The sequence below is a fragment of the Embiotoca jacksoni genome, unplaced genomic scaffold (genome assembly GCF_022577435.1).
Source record: "Embiotoca jacksoni isolate LCO1_2020_lvr unplaced genomic scaffold, fEmbJac1.0.p SCAF_26, whole genome shotgun sequence".
NCBI classification, from domain to species: Eukaryota; Metazoa; Chordata; class Actinopteri; family Embiotocidae; genus Embiotoca; species Embiotoca jacksoni.
This window is the reverse complement of record NW_027185377.1, coordinates 6,388,776-6,411,133: the sequence shown is the minus strand read 5'-3', so window position 1 is coordinate 6,411,133 and position 22,358 is coordinate 6,388,776. Positions and strand designations below refer to the sequence as shown.

Below are 22,358 nucleotides of genomic sequence, written 5' to 3'. Positions count from 1 at the left end.
GCTACAGATTGAAGCAAATGACTATAGGGCCGGCATTCCCCTTATTCCATGTCAAAATTAATATTGGCATGTATAACGAGTGAATAAATGATACTAGTAAAAACTGTTGATATTCACAACATATATCTATTCAATCAAAGGGACAACCATGTCAAACACTCGAGTAAAAAGACGAGATCAAAGCCTAATATATGCCCGGAGTGTGTATAAAATGTAGAGGGCTTTTAATTTGAAAAGACAGCTTTTAATTTGAAATGTTATAAGGTCTCGTTCCTAAAAGTGCCCAAAGATGATTTGTGTGGGGATTTGGCGCAATACACATAAAACTCAATTTAATTGCATTAGTATTCAGCGGACCAATGGGGTCACTTTAAGGTGTTTTCACATTTAAACTCAGGACAATTCATTTAAAAAGAAAAAAAAATAGCGTAAAAAGTGTTGCATTATCCGTTTGAATATTTGACGGCAGCGTAAATTAAGCAAAGCAGTAGACACGTTTGGGAGGACAAACAACACCGTTATTCACAATGAATGAGACGTTCACATACTCACGTAGCCAACTTAACATGTTGGCGAGAGATGCGCAGGTGTTTTTGCTGATGCCAACGACGAACGTAAACAGAGAAGCGTAACTTCTTCTTTTATTTATTTATTTATTTTTTGGGGCGATTGGCAGACCTACTTAAAGGTGCGTTACCGCCACCTGCTGGACTGGAGTCGACCGTAATGTAGTTCACTCTGGGTAATGCAGTTTATTTAGGGCCCGTGTGAATCGCCCAGATAATCTGTTATCATAGACAGCATGTGAAATCCCAGATATGGAGGAGGCAGAAAAGAGTTACGGCAGCCAAAGAGCAAAACGTTGAAGTGCCAGTACTTCATACAAGTACTAGCTCACTTCGAGCACTGCTACTTGTCCATATTTGGAGTTTACCTGCTTGAAGGCACAGTATAATGTTCCTGAATTTACATTTTAATACAGCATTTATACCAGATTTAACAGTAGGTATAGGTGCTAATCTATGGCCTGTCAATGGTCCAGAGTACTTTGATGAACCCACTGGTATGATAGCCAGTTCACCAAGTCATTGGGGACAACTGGAAAGTGTACAATTATGACATCGACACACTCGTAAATATATTTGGATTTATAGGATATAGTGGTTCTCTCTCAAAAAAAATTTTTTTTTACATGATTTAATACTCTACGAGTTTGTTTTACTGGCTTATAAACTATTAGATGGAAATAATCTATACAAACTATTAAAGGAGCCCTCAAATAACTGTAGCATTAATCTTAGTTTACTCATCAAAAGGAGTACCGCTCAGTCTTCCGTGATCTGGAGACATACAAGACATGGAGCTTTCAAAAGTCTGAGAAGATAACCTGAATGATGCCACCAGGGTTATCTTGACTTACAGGCTTTGAGACTACAAATCTATAAAAGAAAGCCTGCCTGAAAAAGAAGAGGCATGAAGTTTGCTATCTAAACGGTGTCAGACGCCTTTGATGTCATGACACCAGAAAAATAAATTGATTTGAATTCCAGCTGGGAGGTCATAATGAGTGTGGGGGGGTGAGCCAATATCAAGGTACACCAGAACGGGGTAGAGGAATGGGATGCAGGAAGCTGTTCGGTCCCCATGAGTAGTCTCCATTGCTTCTGATCAATACTCTCAAAGTAATGGAATTGTTTATTCCTTTTCCTGATGAGGTTACCACTCTAACGTCCTTTGGTTCAACAAGGAAAAACAGTGGATTGGGCACTTTCCTAGTGCGGTGTAAATGTTATTATAAAGCACAGTTTTAAAGATAATTGAATTCAAAATCCTTCCTTTGAAGTGTGACAGTAAAGAGCTTGATCATTTATCACCGGGGAAATCCTGAAATTGTTTACCGTAGAAATGTTTTTTTTCTACGAACACACAGAAAGTGATATTATCCTTGAACTCACTGTTAAAATCAACAAGGACATTTTTGAAAAGCCGGAGCCAACAGACAAAAATCTTTACATTTAAATGTAAAACAACCTGCATCTTGCAGTTTGTTGAATTAATCCCTTGCCAAACACAAAAACACACTGCTGTGTGACTCCCAATTGAAATAACACTATTTCTTCTTATATTTTGCACACTACTTTGAGACAGCAATGAGGCAACAGCACTGCAAGTTATTTTCACGTCTTGGACGAGTTTGGGGATTTTTGATAAACGAATGTGCTGCAGGAGTTTCATCCCATTCTCCAGTTTCTGAAGCGCCTCCCATGTGGATTCCTATGCCATGACACAGGTTTTTGTATCTCGCTGGGGCTGCTGCAGCTCGTGCTCCATCAGCATGACTGATCTCATTTACTCTAGTCGCATCCAAAGACGCCAGAAGTATAGGCAAGGGAGTTTCATACTGTTCGTGCAAAAAGCACAGATTACTGAGCCGTCGGGGACTCGAATTGGGACGGGAACAACAGTTTGTATTTAGGATTTCGCTGTATGGGAAACTCCGGGGTGTAAGAGATGTATGGTGCTTCATAATGGGATAAACAAACAGATCAAAAGCCTTCGCTGCACTGAATCATCTTATGTACTGGATTCAATATTAGTCTGTCAATAATTCCTGCTGAGACGTCAACCACGCAGCACTTCACGCAGCACTTTACTGCAGCAACAAACATATGGCAAATACAAATTCTAACAAATGTGACTGCAAATTATAGTGTGTTTATTAGTTCTATTGAGTGGTAATATCACTGTTTATACTGTAATAACCTTACATTTTTGAAGCAAATATATAGCAGGACTATAAAGACAAAAACTGATGCCCACTCCTTGAAACACCAGAGATTTTTCTTTACAAGGAATACAACAATCTAAACTCAAGAAAACACATCTACAGCAGAGAAATACAAATAAGGGCAGTTATTTATTTGCTGTCAGTGCCTTCGCTGGAAGAGAAGCTGTTTCTGTAAATGTGTAAGCAGACTCATCATCTCATGACATTCCCTCTCTGTAGCTCCACTTACCATGACATTTTGTTCCCTTTGCTTGTAATTGATTTCTACTTCAATTTATTAATATAGCCTATGGAGCGCCTGCAGCACAACGCTAGTTATCTGGGGCCCACCAGGAGCTTAATCTCCGAAGATGAGCTGGAATTAATAAGAGTGTTCAAGTAACATATTGATTACAGAATCAATGTCTTCTACTTTGCATCGTGCTCAAATGATTACATATAACACCATTAAAGAGAACCACCTTTTTCAACCCTTATGTTTCAATCTAAATTTCAATAGGCTCTGTTTTGATTGATAACGCGTAAATCTTTCACCCAACTTTTCATACCAAGAGAAAGAAATGGATCAGTGTATAGATGTTTTCCACCACCTCCAGGTTCTTATTGATGAAGCTTACATTATTTTCTTTCACATCAGCCAAAAAGGCTTGTTACGCTGAATCATAACAGAACACTAAAGGGATTTTTGTTAAGGGGGACTATCGTGGTTTCCAGGTCACAAAATATTCTTTCAGCAAAACATTTACTGTATAGGCATCAGCTCCACTGTACATACTGTATGTCACCGAGTAAAACAACACGTCTGTGCAAAGAATAAGAAATTATTCTCAGTAATGCTCTAAATGTCAGAATCATGATATTGTTATTTGGGATTGTTTTTCATGTCAACATGCATTTGGCACCTCTAAGTGAGACGCAGAGAAAGAAAGAGCAGCTGTTACTTACATCAATAACACATCTCAGTGAAAATTAGCCAACAAAACTCAGATTTGGTTTTGTCTTTTAGATAGATTACACAGTCACACACACACACACACACACACACACACACACACACACACACACACACACACACACACACACACACACACACACACACAAAATCGATGCGTGCAAAATGACAGCATGAATACATGCAGGGCAGTAAGTAGAGCAGATGTGAAGACATGAGTAGGATTCATCACTTCTCTGCTGCTGCACCCTCAGTGGGTTAGTCTGAGTGCAGTGGGATGAACGTTGCAGATGTCAAACCAGCGCTCATCCACCTCCTTGTGTGGCAGCAGGCCATTTCGTGGCATGAAGGGCCGGCGCCAGCGATCCCGGCTGCCCACCACTTGCCAGTAGCGCGTGCCCTTGAGTAGAAAGATGGCATTGTGGGTGTAGGAGAAGTAGGCAGCGTCAACGTTGCCATCTGGATGATCTCCGATCACCACTGGAGGGAAAACATCTCTGATGTTTTTGGGGAAGCCTCGAGCCAAGCTGTTGGCTTCCACATCGAACACGTACACCTGTTTGAACAGATCATTGTTTTCTCTCTCGTATAGAAATCACTTCAAATACAACACGCAAACAAATCACAGAGGAAGTGTAGCACGTTTGTTTGCTTAAATACATTCCCTCATAGCTAAGACACAATTAATCAGCTTGGGCTTTCTCGCTCAAGACGTATTATATATCCACTTGTTCTACAAACCGGCATTGTTAGATTACAAATCACACATGGAGTCAGTAGTTGTTATGACAGTGAGGCCACAGCCAGATTTAAATTCTAGTGAGGCCCAAGTGCAAAAATGAGCTGCACGCCCCCCTACTGAGACCCTCGCTACAACACATACAGTGCATAATGCCATCTGTGCATTACATATGCATCCACCTGCCTCCAAGTTCCCATTGGATACAGAGCATACATAGATACAGTATGCATGGCAGCTTTGTGATAATCGGATTAAACATAACTTCATTTAGGAATGGAAACCAAGGGAGTCCCTCTACAAAATGATGCCATAAGAATAGGTAACAATGCGGGACCCATTAGAGTTGTTATTGCTCTTTGTTGGTGCAAATTAATCTACAGGGATCTCAGGCCCTGTAGCATTTGCACACTCTGCTCAGTTTGTAAATCAGCCTCGATTTAATCCGTTCAATTAGACCTCATCTGTCTTCTCTCAGACAATTCTCATCCATCCATCCATCCATCCATCATTTGTCAAAGAAAAGGATGCACTTCTTACAAGAGTGTTTTTGAAGAAGTAGATGTGGGAGTCCCTCCTGTCATAAAAGGCAGTGTCGATAGGGCCTGACACCCCTGGGAAACCTTCGGAGATCAACCACGGATAGCGGTGACCGTCTGAGTCCTGTCTGAACGCCCGGTCATTCTCACTGTCATACCGCCAGAACTGAGTACCTGAAAGAGCAAAAACACGTCACAAAAACCTATTTATCACTGACCTGCAGCAAACTGTAAAAACTGTCCATCTTACCTTTGAAGAAGTAAACAGCATCTCTTCTTCTGGACCACACATGCACATGTGCATCCACTCCATCCAGGGGAATCCCATGCCAGCCAGTCTGCAGTGCAACTGGATCACCAAAACGCGTTCTGTTATTTCTGTTCTCATACAGCCAGTACCAGCCGTCCCTCATGAAATAGGTGTTGAAGCGGATAACCACCTCCCCATAGCGTGTCTTCTCCTTTCTGATCCAATCAAACACTGTGCTGAACTGACCTTTACAGCCGCCTGGTTTCAAACACAAGCACGAGAGAAAACAAATTGGTTTTTACGGATAGACTGCTACTGCATGTAAATAAACTATTTCTCTGTGTTTATCTATATCCACTAGATGGTGCTGTAATCATGTACCATATAGGTGCTGGACGGCTTTTCTGTCCATCCAGTCCATCTCAAATCCGGACTCGTGGGGCAGATAGCTGGGCTGCATTATAGATCCAGGTCTGTAGATGTGGGGTAGACCCAGAACATGGCCAATCTCGTGAACTGCTACCTAACAGATAGAAAATGTAAAGTGTTGTTAAATGGAATTAGCTGTTACTGAACCTCTGATTCTTCTTCTTTTCTGTTGTAACACCTGATGATTGCTTTGATCATCCTGTAGTATGTCTACCTTGAGAAGGCTGATTCCACTGCCAGAGTGGGGAGCAGTGAAATGCTCGTCATCATCGAAGTGAATATCGCCTAGGAACCAGGCGTGGGCGAATTCTTGACCAGTGCCATCAAACCTCTGATTGCATCCCAGATGTCTTCCTGTGTCAAAAACAGTGGCACAGAATTTAAAAAAGATGCACTGATTTATCACTGCAGTGAAATATGATATTTAACACACGAGGCAGGTATAGTGACAAAATGAATTATCCAACTATTGTGCAGTCAACATATAAACTGCTCAATTGTAAGACAGACATATTTCAGCTATCCACTTCCTTTTACTTAATTTTACAAGTTTATTGACGCATTTCATGTTTTTCTGGCCTTAAGTAATTTTTTAAAACAAAGTTCTTTACTGACTAATTATCTGTAAATGACCCAAAAGTGAAACTTGCCCTTTTGCAGATACTGGATTCCATATTATGTTTAACTATTGAACTTGTAAATGATGACATAAAAGGGTGAGTACCCTTCATAGAAAAATAAGGTTCAAAACCAAATTTAAAGTATGACTCCATTCATTTATTCCTAAAATTTTTTTTTGCATCGACCTTGATGTATATTGGCTGAGACCCACCTGTACCAAACCCCAGCTTGATATCAACATCCTCCAAAGGAGACCGCGTATCCTCCACAAACTCCAGTGGCGACACCTCGCTCCACATCCTGAAGGCCAGCCTGAGGATGTACCTCTGCTCTTCGATAGTCAGCTGACTGCTGTAGCCTTCTCCAATCAGCCTCCATTTCAGCACCTCCTTAGTAAAGGCCATGTAACCTGTTTCAACTAAATCTCTCTTCTGCCTCCTCTTGGACACCAGACTGGCAAGGTGGCGCTTCCTGCGTCGCACCGCTTCACTCTGACGCGTGTTCACACTGATGTTTGCTGTTTGGCTGCCCACACTGATGTCATGTGAGCTGTTTAGAGAAGTGACATTTAAAAAGTCTTCTGTATAATTCATTCTGGTGTCATTGGAAAAGCCTGTTAGAACACTTTCTGTGTCATTAAAATGTAAAATGTCATCCTCAGAGGTATTCGCAGCACCAAAAGAAGTGCCGTTGATTGTGTTATTTGCTGTGTTGTTACTGTCAGCTTCATTAAGATCTTCACTGCTATTGTTTTCAAACTCTGAGTCACTACTGCTCTCGGGTGGTTCAGGGGTGTTCAAGTCAATCTCCTTGTCAGGGACTCCACACCTCGGTTTGTTCATTGCCTCCTTGGTGGCCTCGTCAAACACACCTGTAAGCGGCAGACCTGAAACCCTCTGAAACTCTTTAAGTGCTGAAATAAATGCTTGGCTCTCTGTTTGACTGTTGTAGCCATCTTGATCACCAGCTTGAGGATTCTCCCTCGAATGAGGCACTGAGGTCCCCTCCTGGACCGAAGCTTGAAGATCATCCGGGAAGTCATCGATGAAAGAGCCGTCTGACTCCTCAGACTGGATCTCCTCCCAGTTCACCGGCTGGATGAATCCGTATCTAGAGAGAAATAACTATAGCAAGACATGTTACTGTTACAAAACTTTATCATAATCAAATGGATGTTGAAATATATTTAAAAAAAAAATTATTAAAATGGTTTCACCTCTGCTGTGTATCTGTTCTTTATAACCTCAGCTTGGTGAGAATTAAGGATCTGTGCGTCAGAATGATCCCGATTATGGAAAACTTTCTCTGCATCAGTTGAGCTAATGTTGGTCAAAAAAAGCAAAATGATCAGCTGGATAAAAGTCAGCATCGTGGTGAGGGTTTACTCCTGCGACTACAGAAAAGACGAGATGATGTTGAGGAAGGAGCAACACGGCTTTATAGGGACATCCCGGGTTTCTCCACACCCATGTAAAGGTGTGACTCTCTGGAGGTCACCCACTTTCCTCACCTCCTCGTCAAAAGTAAACCTGGCTTTACTGTCTGCAACTGCTCAATTTGACTGAGCTCTGTGGATGTGTTATACATGCTCCGCTGGTTTTAAATGGACTGTCGTTGACCTGTGGAAAGAAGTTGAAACCTTCACTTTCATGTGGACAATAACAGAGGTTAAGGACAGCTGTGACCTCTGCCAACAGCTGTTTTAAATAGGACACACACACTTGAGTGTTTTACAATGAATAACCACCGACAAAACCCTCCATGTTATCACACTGACTGATATTTATTTCCCCCAAAAAACAAACAAATGGTACATTCACTTTCATGATCAGCCCCAATATAAATAGGATTATAATTTAATCACTTTGGCCTTCATGACTCAAAAAGCAACTTTTTCTCAGTGCAAAATACCTAGAAAATTATCAAATAAAAGTAAAACAGACAAATGACAATATATACATATAGGATAAAGAGTACAGACGGAGGGGAGATAAAGCAGGAGGATTTCAGAGCCGATGCACGTGGATGGTCACTGCAGAGCCTTGGCTATCGCTGCCGCCAGGTGCTCAGCCGTTGGCTTCTCTGCAGTGCAGCTGACACAAAGGCCTTCTGCTGTCATTGCATCTTGTGTTGTCGGGCCAATGGCAGCAAACTGCAAACAAACAAAAAAACGTTTCGTGACTGTCAGAAGCATCGAAGATCTGTTCAGTACTCCGGCCGCGTGCATTATTTATCTTGGTTTGTGTGTGATTGTAAGGAGGCCGCACCTTTATTTGAGTCAGCTGGTCACCTGACAGCCTCCGCACCACTTCTAAACAAAACTTCACTCCTGATGGACTAAAGAAGGCGATGCTTGCCGGAGTGCCCTGTGAATGCACAAACACATTAACGGTTGCTACATTTAGAAAACAAATACTTTCTAAAAATGCAGCCGGAGTTGAGTTTTACCTGCTCTGTAAAATAGTTCTTCAGATTTTTCTCCAGATCGGGATGTTCGGCTGTTTGATAGACAGTCAGCGTCTCTAGAGGCACTTCTGGAAACAAAGAAACAGATCCCCGCTGTGATAAAGGTGGTGCAATTATTATTCTATAATTAGCGTAACCCCAACGGGACTTTTATCACCTTCAGTTTTAATTGTGAGGCACAATGGGGGTAAAATGCTTACCATTTTCCCTTAAGGCCGTGGGCAAGACTTCTCTTTTGATGGAGCCGCAGGGGAAAAAAAGTGGTGGAATATTTGTGTCCTCTCCTATGACAAGAATTAAATGCAAGGTCGTATGAGTTATCAAAAATGTGTCATTAAATTAAACTGTGAGGAATATGAGAGAGTAAAATCACACCATACGTTCAACGATAACACGTGACAGGACCTCTGCTGTGCCCGTGTCCTCTCCCAAAGGGTTCAGACCCATGTTACGCACTGTATAGGGTGAATCACAAAAATGACTTGGATTAATAAGACATGAGATGTTGAGCTAAAAGAGTTACATTTGTTTCAACTAGTTCAGTTCGTAAGTAAGCAACTCATAAAAACACTGACAATAAAGAGCTCCACTGTCACAAAGAAAAGAAGGTAAAACACACATCAGGAAGGTGTTGCACCTGCTCGTTTGCTGAAGACCAAATACATTCGCTGTGTGTCACAGCAAACTGTCACTTGTGTACAACAAATGGCTGAATCACTTTACAAACATCTGTGAGCACCAGGTGCTCCACAGTGGTGGAAAGTAACTGAGTACATTTACTCAAGTACTGTACTTAAATTCAATTTTGAGGCACTTATACTTTACTTTATACTTCCACTACATTTCAGAGGGAGATATTATACTTTGTAATCCGCTACCTTTATTTTAGAGCTCTAGTTTCTTACTAGATGAAGATTTTACATAACGGATAATATGACAAGCTTTTAAGAAACAACACGATCCAATATCACATACAAAAGAAAGATATTACAGATTTGTGGTTCAGATGTTGTTGTTTTTCTTCTTTCCTCTCCCAGTAATCATCTCACAACCCCTAAGATTTATACAAAACGGTTTAAACTAGCTCCACCTCCAGCAGCTACAACAGAAGCATCAGTGTGGAAGCAGCATGTTTTAGCATCCCATTTTTCTGCTGACACTTACGTACTTTTACTTCAGTGGGATTTTGTATGCAGGACTTTTACTTGTAATGGAGGATTTTTTACATTGCTGTATTGCTACTTTTGCTTAAGTAAAAGATCTGACTCACCTAAAGCAGCAGTTGCCTTCCCAACCACATAGATGGACTTAGAGTTCCACTTATCTTTCACTGAGTTATTCCATTCTGAAAAAAACAAACAAAACAAGAATGTTATGTTTTATCATAGTATAACATATGTAATAATCAAGTCTCAGTTGGCTGTCAAGAAATACACTACACAAACCATATAATGATTTAACCACACGCTTGTTTTATGAGATTAAGTTCATTTTATCAGTGATATACAGCAGCAAATGTCGTGTAATGTCTCTGTATTCTCTCACCTTCCCGTCGTTCTTCTGCCTCTAAACACATCTTCACAGCCTCCACTGCTCTGGGACTGGTAAATATAAGACCGCCATGTTTCTCTGGTTGGAAAAGCTGAAATAGGCAGACATCTTAAACAAACAGACACACAGTGCTACAAAGATGTAGATGCAGGAAATACACATTCGTTGAATTCTGCAAAAATGATTTTTTTTTATTTTTTTTTACCTTATCTGACAAATTGTTTAACGAGACAAACTTAAAAGACAGCACAGGAATCATGGTTGCTTTATGTCCATGTGATCCCAGCTCCTTTGAAATAATAATAATAAAAAAATTTCATTAATTGAATACGTATTATAACAGACTGTTGGTGGGTTTATGGAAAGTGCACCTACCTTTATGTAAGGATCAGGTCCAGGCTCTCCTTCTCTTGGCTCTTTGAGGAGCAGTACGTGCATCTTGAAACCGTCTGGATAAATAACATAAATAAGGAAGAAGACAACAGAACAAACCTTGGTGAAATATGAGTACTGCTGTCAAAAGTGAAGTCAGTCTGCAACTCAAAACATCAAAAACACCGAAGGACGGTGGGCGTGAATGCAGATCGAGCCAAGCTGCACCCTAAAACTGTCACATGCAGCCAGCTGATAACAAGGCTGTACGGTCACGATTATCGGACTGGATATAAACAGCAAAATATAAAACTATAATGCCACATATTCTAGTTAAAAGCGAACGCTATTAACCAGTTAAACCTCAGACGGCTGGTGTCTCAGCACGTCAAGTGTGTTATTGTTTACGTTGGCGAGAGACACGGTGGGTGACATATCAGCGAAGGAAACCATGAATCAAACCAGCTCGTTATGCTTAATGATACTAAGCGACTCATTTATTAAAGCACGTGTGGTAGGAACGACTAAAGGAGGTGAAAACGGACTAAATGTTGCACCAAATTCATGTACCTTCAGCTGCTCATCCAGGCGACGTCATCCACAGTCAAGAAGGGGAGTCGAAACAGTGTATACTTAACGAACTTTTAACAGCTTTGTATTTTAATCCGAGTTTAATTCGTGATTAAACGTTACATACGCGAGAAATATACGCTCAGTAATCATTTATCAATAATATCAAAACATATTTCTGACACTTTTACAGAGCGTAAGGCACAGTTTATATAACTGTCACCCCCCCCCCCCCTTTTCACAAAATGGTTTATTCCAAATCGCTGGCCCCGGGGACGAGCCGCCATTACGGCTCCAACGGGTCGTCGCGACGACCAGCGAGCCACTTACGCTCGGAGCCGTAATGGCGGCTTCGCACTTCTGGTTTCCTTCGTGTATTTTTGCCGAACTGTAACCTTTGGCCCCGCCCACTTAGTTGACACGCGTGTTTCGCGTTCGCAAAGCATGGCCTCGTCTGCGAAGAGGAGAGCAGTCGGTCTGGGCGAAAACCCCGAAGACAGCGAAAACAGCTCGGATGATAATCCGGAGGAGGGCGAAGACTCCGGAGAGGAGGACAGCGAGGCATCAGAGGAGGAAATCAACGAGGTAAAAGAAGAAAGCGCTTCTGTGAATGTCCGCGTCGCGTTTGTTAGCCAGCCAGCTAGTTAGTTAGCCAGCCAGCCGGCCGGCTAACTCAGGTGTTAACAGGTAGTCAATGAACATCACTTTGCCGTTTCTGTCGGACGCGACTGGAAATTAAATACTTTACCACCCAGGCAGGTTGTTCGTTCTTCCGCTAACTACTTTGTTCCCTTTTTTTTTTTTTATTTATTTTTCTTCCAAGGAGGTCATCGTGGATTTTGAAGCTCACGCCATTGCAGACAGCAACTTCAACGGCATCAAGAAACTTTTGCAGCAGGTTTGTAGTCGACGTCGTGTTCACGTGTTCCAATATTGGGTTGCGGGTGTGACGTCACCGATGCCGCTTCTCCCGTTTGGTTGCAGCTCTTCCTGAAGGCCCACGTAAACACGTCGGAGATAACGGACGTCATCATCCAGCAGAATCACATCGGAAGTGTCATCAAGGTGAGTTCCTCTTTCGGTTTAATCAAAATATCACAGGTGACCCACATTTTTTTTTTGTCAGGTGGACCTCTTCGCATATACGTGTGCATTTTCCACTTTTCCTCTCCAGCAAGCTGAAGTGCCAGACGACAGCGATGACGAAGACCCCAACGAAGTGTTTGGCTTCATCACCATGCTCAACCTTACAGAGAGAAAGGTGACACTGCTGGCAGACGACGACAACAACAACAACAACAACAACAACAACAAAAAACCTTACCAATGTTGGAAACTTTATTTGAAGCGACTTCATTTAAACTTTGATGCTGTTGGCAGGGTGTGCAGTGTGTGGAGGAGGTGAAGGAGCTGATTGTGGATCAGTGCGAGAAGAACGCCGCCCACAGTGTGACGGAGCAGCTGGAGCAGGTCCTCGGTGACCCCAGCAAGGCTGTGGGGCTTCTGCTGAGCGAGCGCTTCATCAACGTACCTCCACAGATTGCGCTTCCGCTGCACAAACAGCTCCAGTGAGTTTTACTTTTCCTGAAAAAAAAAAAAAAAAAAAGACTTGGAAAGGTGTGTCAACTACATTTGCTGACTGCAGTTGAATTTCTTAATGCGTTTGCCCGTTTGAGCACACAAGTGAAAAGCATCCTTGTCCCACGGTCAAAAGCGAATCGGTCTTCCGAATGTGTGGCGTCCGGGGAAGATGAACTGAACCTAATATCGTCCTCCAGGGAAGAACTGGCTGAAGCTCAGAGGACGAACATGCCCAGCGGGAGGTGTCACTACTGCCTGATGATCAGCAAGACCTGCAAAGAGGTGACCAAGAGCATCCCAGCCCGAGGAGGAGCTCCCAAAGAGGAGTACATGTTTGTCAACGCAGAGGAGGAATTCTTTTACGAGGTAAAGACATAAATCCAAGCAGGGTCTTGAGATTTTAAGTAAATGTTTAATAAGGAACTGGGCACCCTCTACTTACAGTATCTGGATAATAACACAAACTTCAGATCTAAGGTCTTTTATACGCCATCTGACGAGCTAACCCAAGTGCTTTGCCCTCTTTGTATTATTTTAAATGTATTTTTTTTTTTAACTTCCAGTGTAAATAAGTGACGTAATACATTTGTGTTATCGTCCGGGTATTCTTTCATTTTGAGCCTCGTCCGTGTTCTCCTCACAGCAAGCCATCGTGAAGTTCCACTACTCGGTCCAGGAAGAGGCAGACTCCTGTTTGAGCGGCAGGTGGTCGTTCGACGACGTTCCCATGAAGCCTTTCAGGACAGTGATGCTGATACCCACAGACCGAATGCCCGCCATCATGGACAAACTCAAAGAATACCTAACCGTGTGAAGCTCACAATAAAACCAAGACACCTATGCACACACTGAAGACCCTCCAGGCTCATGGAAATGGTTTCAATGTACTTAATTTGTTTTTGTACCATTAGCTACAGCAGTGCCGGTGTTGTAACTTTGACTTGAGCACATGTACTGTAATGGTTTCCCTTTTTTTTTTTAAGCAGTTTTAGATGGACCGTTTTTACAAATTCACTGTTCACCTCTTTAAGACACAATGAAGAGAGGAATCACCGCATACCCCAATACTGCAATGATGTATAACTGTTACATGAATACAGAACCATGAGTCATCTTTTCTACAGAGGCAAGATTTAAAAATGACAAAAACGTACAAATGAGATCAGTGTCTGGACTCAGCAGATGGAGGAATGAACACCAAATATACATTTTAATTGGTATCCCCTCAAACCATTTTGTACTTGTAGCAGGTCCAGCTCTTTCATGATGACATCATTCGTTATGTTTATTTTCATAAAGTACCTACTCAACTGTAGACATAAAAAGGAACATTCAGTCTGCAGCCAGTTGCTTTTTTTTTTTAAAAAAAAAAAAGCAGATTCTTAAATAATACAATAAAAAATAAATAAATTCCTAATTCAAGTACTTCTGATCTCTTGCCGCTGGTTATGAATAAATGATGCCTTTCCATGCTTTCACGTTTGTTAGCTTTCTTATTCTGGCAGCAAGTGAGCTCATACGTCATCTTTTAGTCTGAAAGCCAGATGCTTCCACATCAGTCACCCCGGAGGTACACCAACAGCTCTGCTTCAGAGACGAGCGAGGAGCTGAGGTGACCAGAGACATCTGCAGCAGCTTGTTTGTGCATCAAAGTGCGAGGGCATCTCTTTGAATCTGAATCTTCCCTCTTATATGAACAGTAAGTATACGGGCGCGTTTTCTTTTAAAAGTACAGCAACTGACAACCTCCATCTGCAGTTTCTCTGCCGGTCACTTGAATCAAAAAGTTGAAACGGCCTTTAGGATTTACACTTTTCTAGACGGCGTTGCAGAGCAAGATGAGATAACATTGAAATTTTTTTTTTTAATACTAGCGCTCAAAAGAAAAAAAAGGCTACATGAGCTATCTTAGAGAAAAACTGATAAAAAAAAAAAAAGGGTTTGTGAGTTTGTCTTTTTACAACAACTCGCTAGACAACACCTTCCGAAAAAGATCAGCACATGGCGCAGTCATTCACGTGTGACCATCAAAGCAACGGTCCGGCTATGTAATAAATAATATTTCAGTCTCTGGCTTGCATTGACCACAAATATCTTCCAGGAACCGACGCATTTGTCTGGAAGATTGCAGCCTGGATTTCAGTTCACTGAATCACACATCTGTCGTACGTGTGCGTCTCCGCCGCGCAGCCGCCGCTGTCGTCGCTGCTGATGGTCACAGCTCGCTGTCTCTTCTCTTTGCGGTTTCTTGATCCCTCCGGGACCAACATTTCCTGCAGTATATCTTTGCTTTCACTAGGAGGCAGGTTGTAGAAGAAGTACAGTGGTGCCATTTGAATGAACCTGGAACAGGAATGAGATTTAAGGAATAACATGAATATAGTTAACACTTTATGTAAAAAAAAAAAAAAGAAAAAAGAAACTTAACATTCTAAAGTGGCTGTTGTGTAGATTTTAACAGGATTAAAAAGAGATTTGAATTAAAATGTGATCAAATGGTTCAGTCTTCCTGTGATAACAATTAAAACGGGTTCTAATCTGCATATACAGATGATAAAGTCAAAAGAGCTGAAAAAGTAAGTGACTTACACTTGCGGGGAGATTTCAGAGACTGTTCTCATGCAGTTGTTCTCCGACAGGGTGTACTCGTTGAAAACAACCCACTCCGGCAGTCCCAGCTTGTGTGACTGCGCTCCATAGCTGGAGAGCGGGTGCACCTGGGCCATGTGCTTGTGTGTCAGAATGAAGTAGTTCCCTGATCCGTCCACATCTCGAGCAATCTAGGCAAAGAAAAGACACGTTAAACCCGGATACAATTGAACTGCTCGAGTCAAAATTCATCGATATTAATAAATGAATACCTGCATGAAAAATCCGGCCAGCAGAGCTCTTTTGATATTAAGAGTGTTGGACTTGGTTCCAAAGGAGGGTTCGGAAATGGGGAGCTCAATTCTGTTCAGAGTGTCGGTTAACTCGGATCTGATTGCTTCGGCTGTCTTCAGGGCAGAGTGATCGAAGAAATAGTCCTGGCACCACTTTTCAGCAGTCAAGGCTGAGGAATAGATATCGCATACAAGTGAGGTGGGATTTTTACAGCAGGACTTGAAATGTGAAAAAAGGAACAAGGACTAGAACTTTATTTAATCTACATTTAACAGGTTGTTTAACGTAATGATGTCCATACATGTCTAATACAATTAAAACACTCGTTTTTGTTAGTTACATTTTTAATGCGCGATAACAAAGAGTTGTAACTGGTCAGAAATGATGAGTCTTATTAATTCGAGATTTATTTAAACCCTCCGTCAGGCAAAATACCCCTTTTTTTTTTTTTAATTAAAAAGTATAGAGAAAACATCACCAGGTTGACTTTATTTGCGTTATTTTGATAGCAGGCTTTCGTTTGATCGTTTATGCATGCATTATTAGTCCAAATATTATGTTGTATCGTTTCTATAATTTCTTTGAAAATATTGGTTTTGATTGTTCTGATTTTTAATTCCTTGTAACGTGATGTCTCTGAATTGCCCTCTTGATAAATATGAAGACACAAACTTCAGTTACAAAAGGCTTCATTTGTTTCGCTGGTAGAGAACAGATTGTGAAACACTGCAGTTAGATTCAGGGCCAGTGTGCCACACTATCCTGCAACTTATTTTGATAATCTTGTGCCGAGAGTAGTTTTGGCTGTGTGCACTGACTGCGTCTTACACTGTTCTCTCTGGCTTTGTTTGAAGGCGTTGTAGATATTTATGAGGGTGAAGTGATCGCCTTCTGGGTGCTGGAACTTCCTGTGACACAGGACCGCCTCGTGGGTCTTGTCAGCAGACGGCTCCAGGAAGCAGCTCGGCGCTGAGAGACAAGAAACAACAAGGTCATCGTACCCGAGACGAACCGCTCTCACCATCTGGTTCAGTGTGTTAAGAGACACCGCAGAGGAGCCACTACGGCAATGTCCACGTGGCGAGTCTGCAAACCAATCAAAGCATCCTTCACTTACTAGTGAGCACTGGAAACAGAAGTTGAACATGTGGCTCGTACGTACCTGACAACATAGCGGTGATTGTCAGCATCTCAATCACGCAGTCAAACTCGCAGGATGCTAGTAGAGCTTTGGCCATCTGAGGATCCAGAGGGATCTCGGACATTATGATGCCAATTTCAGACAAGTTGCCGTCGTCGTCCAACGCTGCGAGGTAGTCCAGCTCCTCCAGCGCCTGCATGAGGCCTTCGGGGTCTGCCACGAGGAATGAAACAGAAAAGAGAATACATAAATCATACAATTCTTCAATTTCTGTAAAAAAAAACAAAAAACATATCACCCTTTTCTTAGTGTGTGCACAGTGACTGCATTTTGTTTGACCAGGTGGATTGGTCTTGTAGTTGTACACTTTGTATAGATTTAGTCAAGTCAAGACTTTGGTGCCTCCTTGATGCTCCCCTCAAAGCCCCCCAAAAAAGTGGATGAAATAAAAAAAAAACTTAAACTGCCTTCTGTCCTCAAAATAATGTAAAAAAAAAGAAAGAAAGAAAGAAAGAAAGAAAAAGTCTTCAGACACATACTATAGTTGTCATTTCATTTGTGACGCTTACAGAAGAAAACTTAATGATGTAAGCGTAATATGGTGAATCAATTTTGTGCCAAATTTTGCTGGAATTTTCATTGTACTCGTCTGGCACTGCACTACACAAGACATGTTGTATAATCGCTAATGAGCTGGCCTCTTTTAGCCTCCTCTGTTCCTGTTAGGGTGGGTCAAAGCTCAGACAATGGTTAGTGGCGCAGCCGTCAGCTCAGCTAAATCATGGATGACTGGGCCCAAACAGCTCCACAGAGCAAATTCATCTGTACTTCCTCCAGTCCTCATACACCTCTTTGGCTGCGTTTTAGGGTGGGAGAGAGGTTCCATCAGTGGGAAGCAGCAGCACAAAAATAAAAATGCTTCATGTTTCACTGGCATCCTGTCCAGTTTCCCCTGGGACGATACGTCACCCGGTCTGTCGATGAAGTTGCACTGTCCAAGGCCGCCGATCTCCATCCTTTTTAGGAACAGAACTGTTGGCGTGATGTTGGACTCCAAGATCTGTGGGGAGTTCTCTGTAGGCGGTAGACCGTCCTCCGGATACAGGCAGAAACATTTACCTAGAAAAATAAAGTTCCGTCAAGCTGTTGTACTTAATCATGGATTAATATTCTTCTTTTTTTCCCCCCCCCATTACTTTTAAATATGAGGTTGGATCAATAAGTTCTCTGGTCATGTCCGTGGAGAAATTGCCAAGTGCACGCACCACTGCTCACAAAAGAACAAGTGCCGAAATTCGGAACGCTTAACTCATTAGGGTTATACCCTCCACCTGCTCGGTGCACGGCACAGCGCACACTTCGTGCGTTACAGGAACAGTCTCAGAACTTCACTAATCCGCCCTCGAAATGCAGGAATGCTTTTCCTCGTAGCATTATAAAAGTCAAGGCTAAAGGATGTTAAACTAATGTGACTTGGAAAATCTTTCAAGTCGGAAAGAAACTATTTTAATGTTTTCAGCTGGTTCAAGTATTGCCAAGTGACCTCACTGAAAGCTATACCTGTTGGTCCAGACAGCTGCTTGCGCAAGTCTGCCTGACATCGGCTGATGGGTTGAAATACCTGGGAGTTAGCTCTCACTCTTGGATTGTACACCTACAAAAAAAAAAAGGTAATAACAAATACTGGTTAATATCAGCAGAATATTCCTTTAAAGTTATGTCTGTATTATAATTTACCATTTTCTTCTGGACTCCAGTATCAATGACAAAATTGACAGAGTCTGTCGCCCACCACATATCCTCCCCCTGTGGGGTCGAGAGAAACACCCTCCTGGATTTGGTGGCGCCTGGTTGCTCAGTCAGGGCAGGCAGCAGCCCTCCTCGGGCCGGGCACAGGACTATGGGCACCATTTGGTCCAGATTCCCTCCGAGCCTGGTGCCCTCTCTCTGGAGGATGCTGCAGGCACAGTGGACCTCCTGTGGAAGAGAATACAGGCAAATAAATTTGTTCAGCCAGATTTCCGGCTACAAACTTTGCTAAAATGAATCCGTTTCAATTCAAAAATCTCTCACCTCAGCTGAGGCGAAAAACACAACAACGTCTCCCCCCTCTTTGGTTCGATGGATCTCCAGCACCAGCCTCAGTGCCGAGTAGAAGTAGTCTTTGATGCTGCTGTTGCTGTGGACCACCTCGGCGGGACACGAGGCCTCCAGACTGATGAGCGGGATGCTGCCGTAGTGTCTCAGGAGCTTGTCGGTCATGGGTGGGACGGTGAGGACCACCACCCTGAGCTCGGGCCTCTGCAGCAGGATGCCCTTGAGGAGACCCAGCAGTATCTCCGTACTCACCGTCCTCTCGTGGGCCTGGTCGATGACGACGACGCCGTAGTGCTCCAGAAAAGGGTCTGACATCATCTCTCTCAGTAACATATCATCAGTGCAGAACCTGACAGATAATAATTGAAGGTGTTACAGAACAAGACTGTGCAACTTTTGCTGAATAGTGGCAGAGATGAAAACTACAAAGTCAATTTCTTACTATTTTGCTCGAGTCTGCAATAACAGATTTTATTGGTCGCTTGGAGGCAGCGGTAACATTTCAAGGCATATCTTCCAAGTTGACAGCTGCTTATTTACTCATTCAGCAGCTGATGAATTGTCGTATATTTGGAGCTCCGGCCGACTAATAAATGTGATGGAAAGAAAAAAGATTGTTTCTTCTTGTCTGCATGTGGCTCCGGAAAGTTTCTATGTGGTCATTTTATTTGCAAGTGACTCCTGGAAAGTCCCTTTTGTTTTACTTTCCACATCTAATTGACGACCCCCCCCCTCTGTCCTTATCTTGTGACCTGCAACCAACTCAGTATTACCATACGAAAGCAGATACAAAGGGAACTGTTGTTTGTCAACTGTTTGTCACACTGTATAAAAGCTGCCCTACGGAGGAGAGACTTCGAGCAATGCTGGACGTCCTTTCTTTGAGTGTACATGTATTTGCTCCTTCTTGCAAGAATAAATGTCCGATACGTTTGATTTTGAACACAGCCTCCGAGTAATTTTCCTAACAAAATGTAAGATCGATACTCACTCCCTTTTAGATGATTTTTATGTCTCTTCGGAGTCCAACAAAACATCTGAATCTTTAGCTGCTAAATTGTTCCACTACAGTTTTATGGTTGATTAAAAGCCCCAAAACAACCGGTGTGCAGTGCTATATATATATATATATATTGAAATATTGCACGTATTTAAGAGACTGGAACCACTGAGTGTTTGGCATCTTTGCCAATAAATGATAGATATTTACTGCGTCACAATGACACATTACTTTTCCTATGACTTTAAAGTGATTCAGACGGAAGCAGAGTCTTCTGTGTGTTTCCATCAACTCCGCGCCTCAACGCATGAGTGAGGAGTCCAGGCAGGAGAAGATTAAGAGTGACAGCGATAGTTTGCGCTTCATATTAAAAGTGTCCTTCTGCTGCTGGCTGTGAAACAGAGCTCATCAACAAACCTCAAGACAGTGTCAGAGGAGCAGCAGGTCTCCAGCGGTATGGTGTAACCCACTTCGTGGCCTATGTTGACGTCCATTTCATCCGCCACGCACAAGGCCAGAACCACGGCCTGCTGCTTGTTGGTCTGCGTGCACACGACCATGCCGTGCTGGTACTGGGCAGACAGGCAGAACTCTGCACACCACTGAGGGATCTGAAAGTAATAACCGCAAGTTGTTCACCTCTCACACTTCATTGTATGTCTTGACAGTAAAATATGTGGCAGAGTGCAAATACTACGCAAAACATTTAAAACCACGTTTTCTGTCACACCAACTTTGTTTTTTTCAGAGGAGAGTGGCCTTTTAGGATTATACCAACAGCTTTTGTTTAAGCACACGGCAAAACAAACAGTGACAGGAGATAGCCTATGGTATTATCGTTCATAATGCAAAATTGCTTTGGCAGCATGTGGCGGCTCCAGCGGATCAGGGCTTAGCAGCAGGAGGTCCCCTAACACCCCATGCTGGAGGAGCCTTTGTGCACGCTGACGGTCAGGCAGGCAGCAGCAGGAGCTTGGACAGCCTCACAGTGACACAACAGCATCTGCTGAGCTGGGCAGCTTCTGTTCACACAAGCATGGCGATGCCGGGCAAAAACACATAACTCAAAAAGGTAGCACTTGACTATAATATTAAAATCAAGAGGAGCAGGCTTTTTTTTTTTTTTTAGTTTTCTCTTGACAACAATCTGGACTGAGCATGTGGCTACCATGTGCAACTTATACAAACTAGGTGATGCTTTTGTTTTTTGGGTTTACTCTAAAGGAAATTAAAATGCCCCTGCACTAAAAAAACAATGATGAGTAAAGGGAGATGCATGGAACATCTGCCTTCCCTGAAAATAAATCTAAAGTAAACTTTTCTTTAATAAAAATCTTTGTAAAAGTCAAGAAAATATTACTGACCTGTGTACTCCTCCCAGTCTTTGCAGTCCCAGACACGAGAACCAGTTGGTTGTTTACCAGAGCATCCTCAAACTGGCACCTGACCTTCCACACAGACAGAGCCTTCCTCTCCTTCAGTAATTTGTAGTAACGTGAGGAAAAGGGCAATCCATCGAACTGATTTAACTCCAGATCCTCTCCAAAACCGAATGAATTGTCCCCGGGACATTCTTCACTCTCAGGGCAAATGTCTGGCCCTGGCGAATTATTCTCCTCCGACATGACACATGAATTATTTACCAGGACGAGAGCACACAAAAGGTTTTTTCCTCCCGCCCAGCTACAGGTCCACTCAGTTCAAAACTTTTCTGTCCGGTTTAAACAACATAGCCTGGATTTGCGTATTTGGATGGAGTGAATGAATAAACCTCGATATTTCCCAAGCTGTTCAATGTTTAGAGTTGTCCACTTTAGAGCTCGCTGACGCGCAGTGCACCACGGTGCGTAATTTTGTCCTCAGCGTGGCTTCACACGTGTTGCGATCGGCTTCAGCACTGAGCATGAGGCTGACATAATCGCCGGAATATTATCCACAGAATCACGTGTGAAGTAGTGGAGACTCACAAGCTGTAGATGTTCCCAGCAGGGAGAGTGAATCCCCAAAATGTCCCCTTGTTTTTTTTTTTTTTTTTTTTTCATATAGCGTTGAGAACTTCTTCCTTTATTAAAGTGAAGTTTAGGTCAGTAGCAGCCAGTAAAATGCAGAGTAGGTTATAAAAAAACTTGAAAATAAATAAAATATAATAAAGAAACCACAAAGCATTTTAACTTAGAATTATGAGACTAAATTATTAATATACATATCCCACAATATCATACATTTTCTAAAAATCATTATAATAAAAGCCAAAAATGGGGATCTATTTTTCAAGTGCCTGTAATGGGTCTCCACAAATGGTGAAGTGCTGTTTTCATTGCTGATTCTTTTCTTAATTAAATGTGAAGCAGCCTGAACCTCGTTTAACTCTGAACGCTC

At 42.4% G+C, this 22,358-nt stretch overlaps 4 protein-coding genes across 7 annotated transcripts; 1 reads left to right on the top strand and 3 right to left on the bottom strand.

The window, feature by feature from the left end:
* Window positions 1-3,967: 3,967 nt before the first annotated feature.
* On the bottom strand, window positions 3,968-7,687 carry mmp21 (matrix metallopeptidase 21). The gene is made up of 9 exons (XM_069160375.1): window positions 7,535-7,687; window positions 7,088-7,442; window positions 6,852-6,898; window positions 6,530-6,809; window positions 5,912-6,051; window positions 5,650-5,791; window positions 5,269-5,526; window positions 5,020-5,192; window positions 3,968-4,296 (listed from the first exon to the last, which is right to left on the bottom strand). Exons 1-9 carry the CDS (start codon window positions 7,685-7,687, stop codon window positions 3,991-3,993), a joined length of 1,854 nt encoding a protein of 617 aa, XP_069016476.1. The 3' UTR covers window positions 3,968-3,990.
* Window positions 7,688-8,076: 389 nt separating this feature from the next.
* Window positions 8,077-12,132, bottom strand: uros (uroporphyrinogen III synthase). 4 transcript variants are annotated; one of them, XM_069160379.1, is made up of 10 exons: window positions 12,026-12,132; window positions 10,711-10,784; window positions 10,541-10,624; window positions 10,330-10,426; window positions 10,055-10,129; window positions 9,165-9,239; window positions 8,985-9,068; window positions 8,767-8,852; window positions 8,586-8,684; window positions 8,077-8,470 (listed from the first exon to the last, which is right to left on the bottom strand). In XM_069160379.1, exons 2-10 carry the CDS (start codon window positions 10,771-10,773, stop codon window positions 8,348-8,350), a joined length of 786 nt encoding a protein of 261 aa, XP_069016480.1. In that variant the 5' UTR covers window positions 10,774-10,784; window positions 12,026-12,132; the 3' UTR covers window positions 8,077-8,347. The 4 variants fall into 4 exon arrangements, with proteins under 4 accessions (XP_069016480.1, XP_069016479.1, XP_069016481.1 ...); XM_069160378.1 differs by lacking the exon at window positions 12,026-12,132 and adding an exon at window positions 11,278-11,382; XM_069160380.1 differs by lacking the exons at window positions 10,541-10,624; window positions 12,026-12,132 and adding an exon at window positions 11,278-11,382.
* On the top strand, window positions 11,657-14,333 carry bccip (BRCA2 and CDKN1A interacting protein). The gene is made up of 7 exons (XM_069160376.1): window positions 11,657-11,862; window positions 12,101-12,175; window positions 12,262-12,342; window positions 12,452-12,538; window positions 12,658-12,845; window positions 13,056-13,224; window positions 13,502-14,333. The coding sequence occupies exons 1-7, from the start codon at window positions 11,722-11,724 to the stop codon at window positions 13,670-13,672; spliced, it is 912 nt and encodes a 303-aa protein (XP_069016477.1). The 5' UTR covers window positions 11,657-11,721; the 3' UTR covers window positions 13,673-14,333.
* Window positions 14,334-14,707: 374 nt separating this feature from the next.
* Window positions 14,708-21,862, bottom strand: LOC138204835 (putative pre-mRNA-splicing factor ATP-dependent RNA helicase DHX32). Its single transcript, XM_069160374.1, has 11 exons — window positions 21,344-21,862; window positions 20,397-20,590; window positions 18,956-19,328; window positions 18,620-18,859; window positions 18,443-18,536; window positions 17,852-18,001; window positions 16,904-17,095; window positions 16,570-16,710; window positions 15,720-15,910; window positions 15,448-15,638; window positions 14,708-15,201 (listed from the first exon to the last, which is right to left on the bottom strand). The coding sequence occupies exons 1-11, from the start codon at window positions 21,602-21,604 to the stop codon at window positions 15,003-15,005; spliced, it is 2,226 nt and encodes a 741-aa protein (XP_069016475.1). The 5' UTR covers window positions 21,605-21,862; the 3' UTR covers window positions 14,708-15,002.
* Between the last annotated feature and the right edge of the window lie 496 nt (window positions 21,863-22,358).

Excerpts from the sequence above, each read along its gene's own strand:
- mmp21 (XM_069160375.1), bottom strand. The coding sequence starts at position 7,687 with ATGCTGACTTTTATCCAGCTGATCATTTTGCTTTTTTTGACCAACATT. Across the intron at positions 6,899-7,087 it reads TGAACCACCCGAGAGCAGTA|AAGACTTTTTAAATGTCACT; the intron begins GTGACTCAGAGT and ends TGAATTATACAG. Across the intron at positions 5,527-5,649 it reads AGCCGTCCAGCACCTATATG|GCGGCTGTAAAGGTCAGTTC; the intron begins GTACATGATTAC and ends GTTTGAAACCAG.
- uros (XM_069160379.1), bottom strand. The coding sequence starts at position 10,773 with ATGCACGTACTGCTCCTCAAAGAGCCAAGAGAAGGAGAGCCTGGACCT. Across the intron at positions 9,069-9,164 it reads GTCACGTGTTATCGTTGAAC|GAGAGGACACAAATATTCCA; the intron begins GTATGGTGTGAT and ends TTCTTGTCATAG. Across the intron at positions 8,685-8,766 it reads AGAACTATTTTACAGAGCAG|GGCACTCCGGCAAGCATCGC; the intron begins GTAAAACTCAAC and ends GTGCATTCACAG.
- bccip (XM_069160376.1), top strand. The coding sequence starts at position 11,722 with ATGGCCTCGTCTGCGAAGAGGAGAGCAGTCGGTCTGGGCGAAAACCCC. Across the intron at positions 12,176-12,261 it reads TCAAGAAACTTTTGCAGCAG|CTCTTCCTGAAGGCCCACGT; the intron begins GTTTGTAGTCGA and ends GTTTGGTTGCAG. Across the intron at positions 12,343-12,451 it reads ACATCGGAAGTGTCATCAAG|CAAGCTGAAGTGCCAGACGA; the intron begins GTGAGTTCCTCT and ends TTTCCTCTCCAG.
- LOC138204835 (XM_069160374.1), bottom strand. The coding sequence starts at position 21,604 with ATGTCGGAGGAGAATAATTCGCCAGGGCCAGACATTTGCCCTGAGAGT. Across the intron at positions 18,002-18,442 it reads GCAGCTGTCTGGACCAACAG|GTAAATGTTTCTGCCTGTAT; the intron begins GTATAGCTTTCA and ends TTATTTTTCTAG. Across the intron at positions 16,711-16,903 it reads AATCACCGCTATGTTGTCAG|CGCCGAGCTGCTTCCTGGAG; the intron begins GTACGTACGAGC and ends CTTGTCTCTCAG.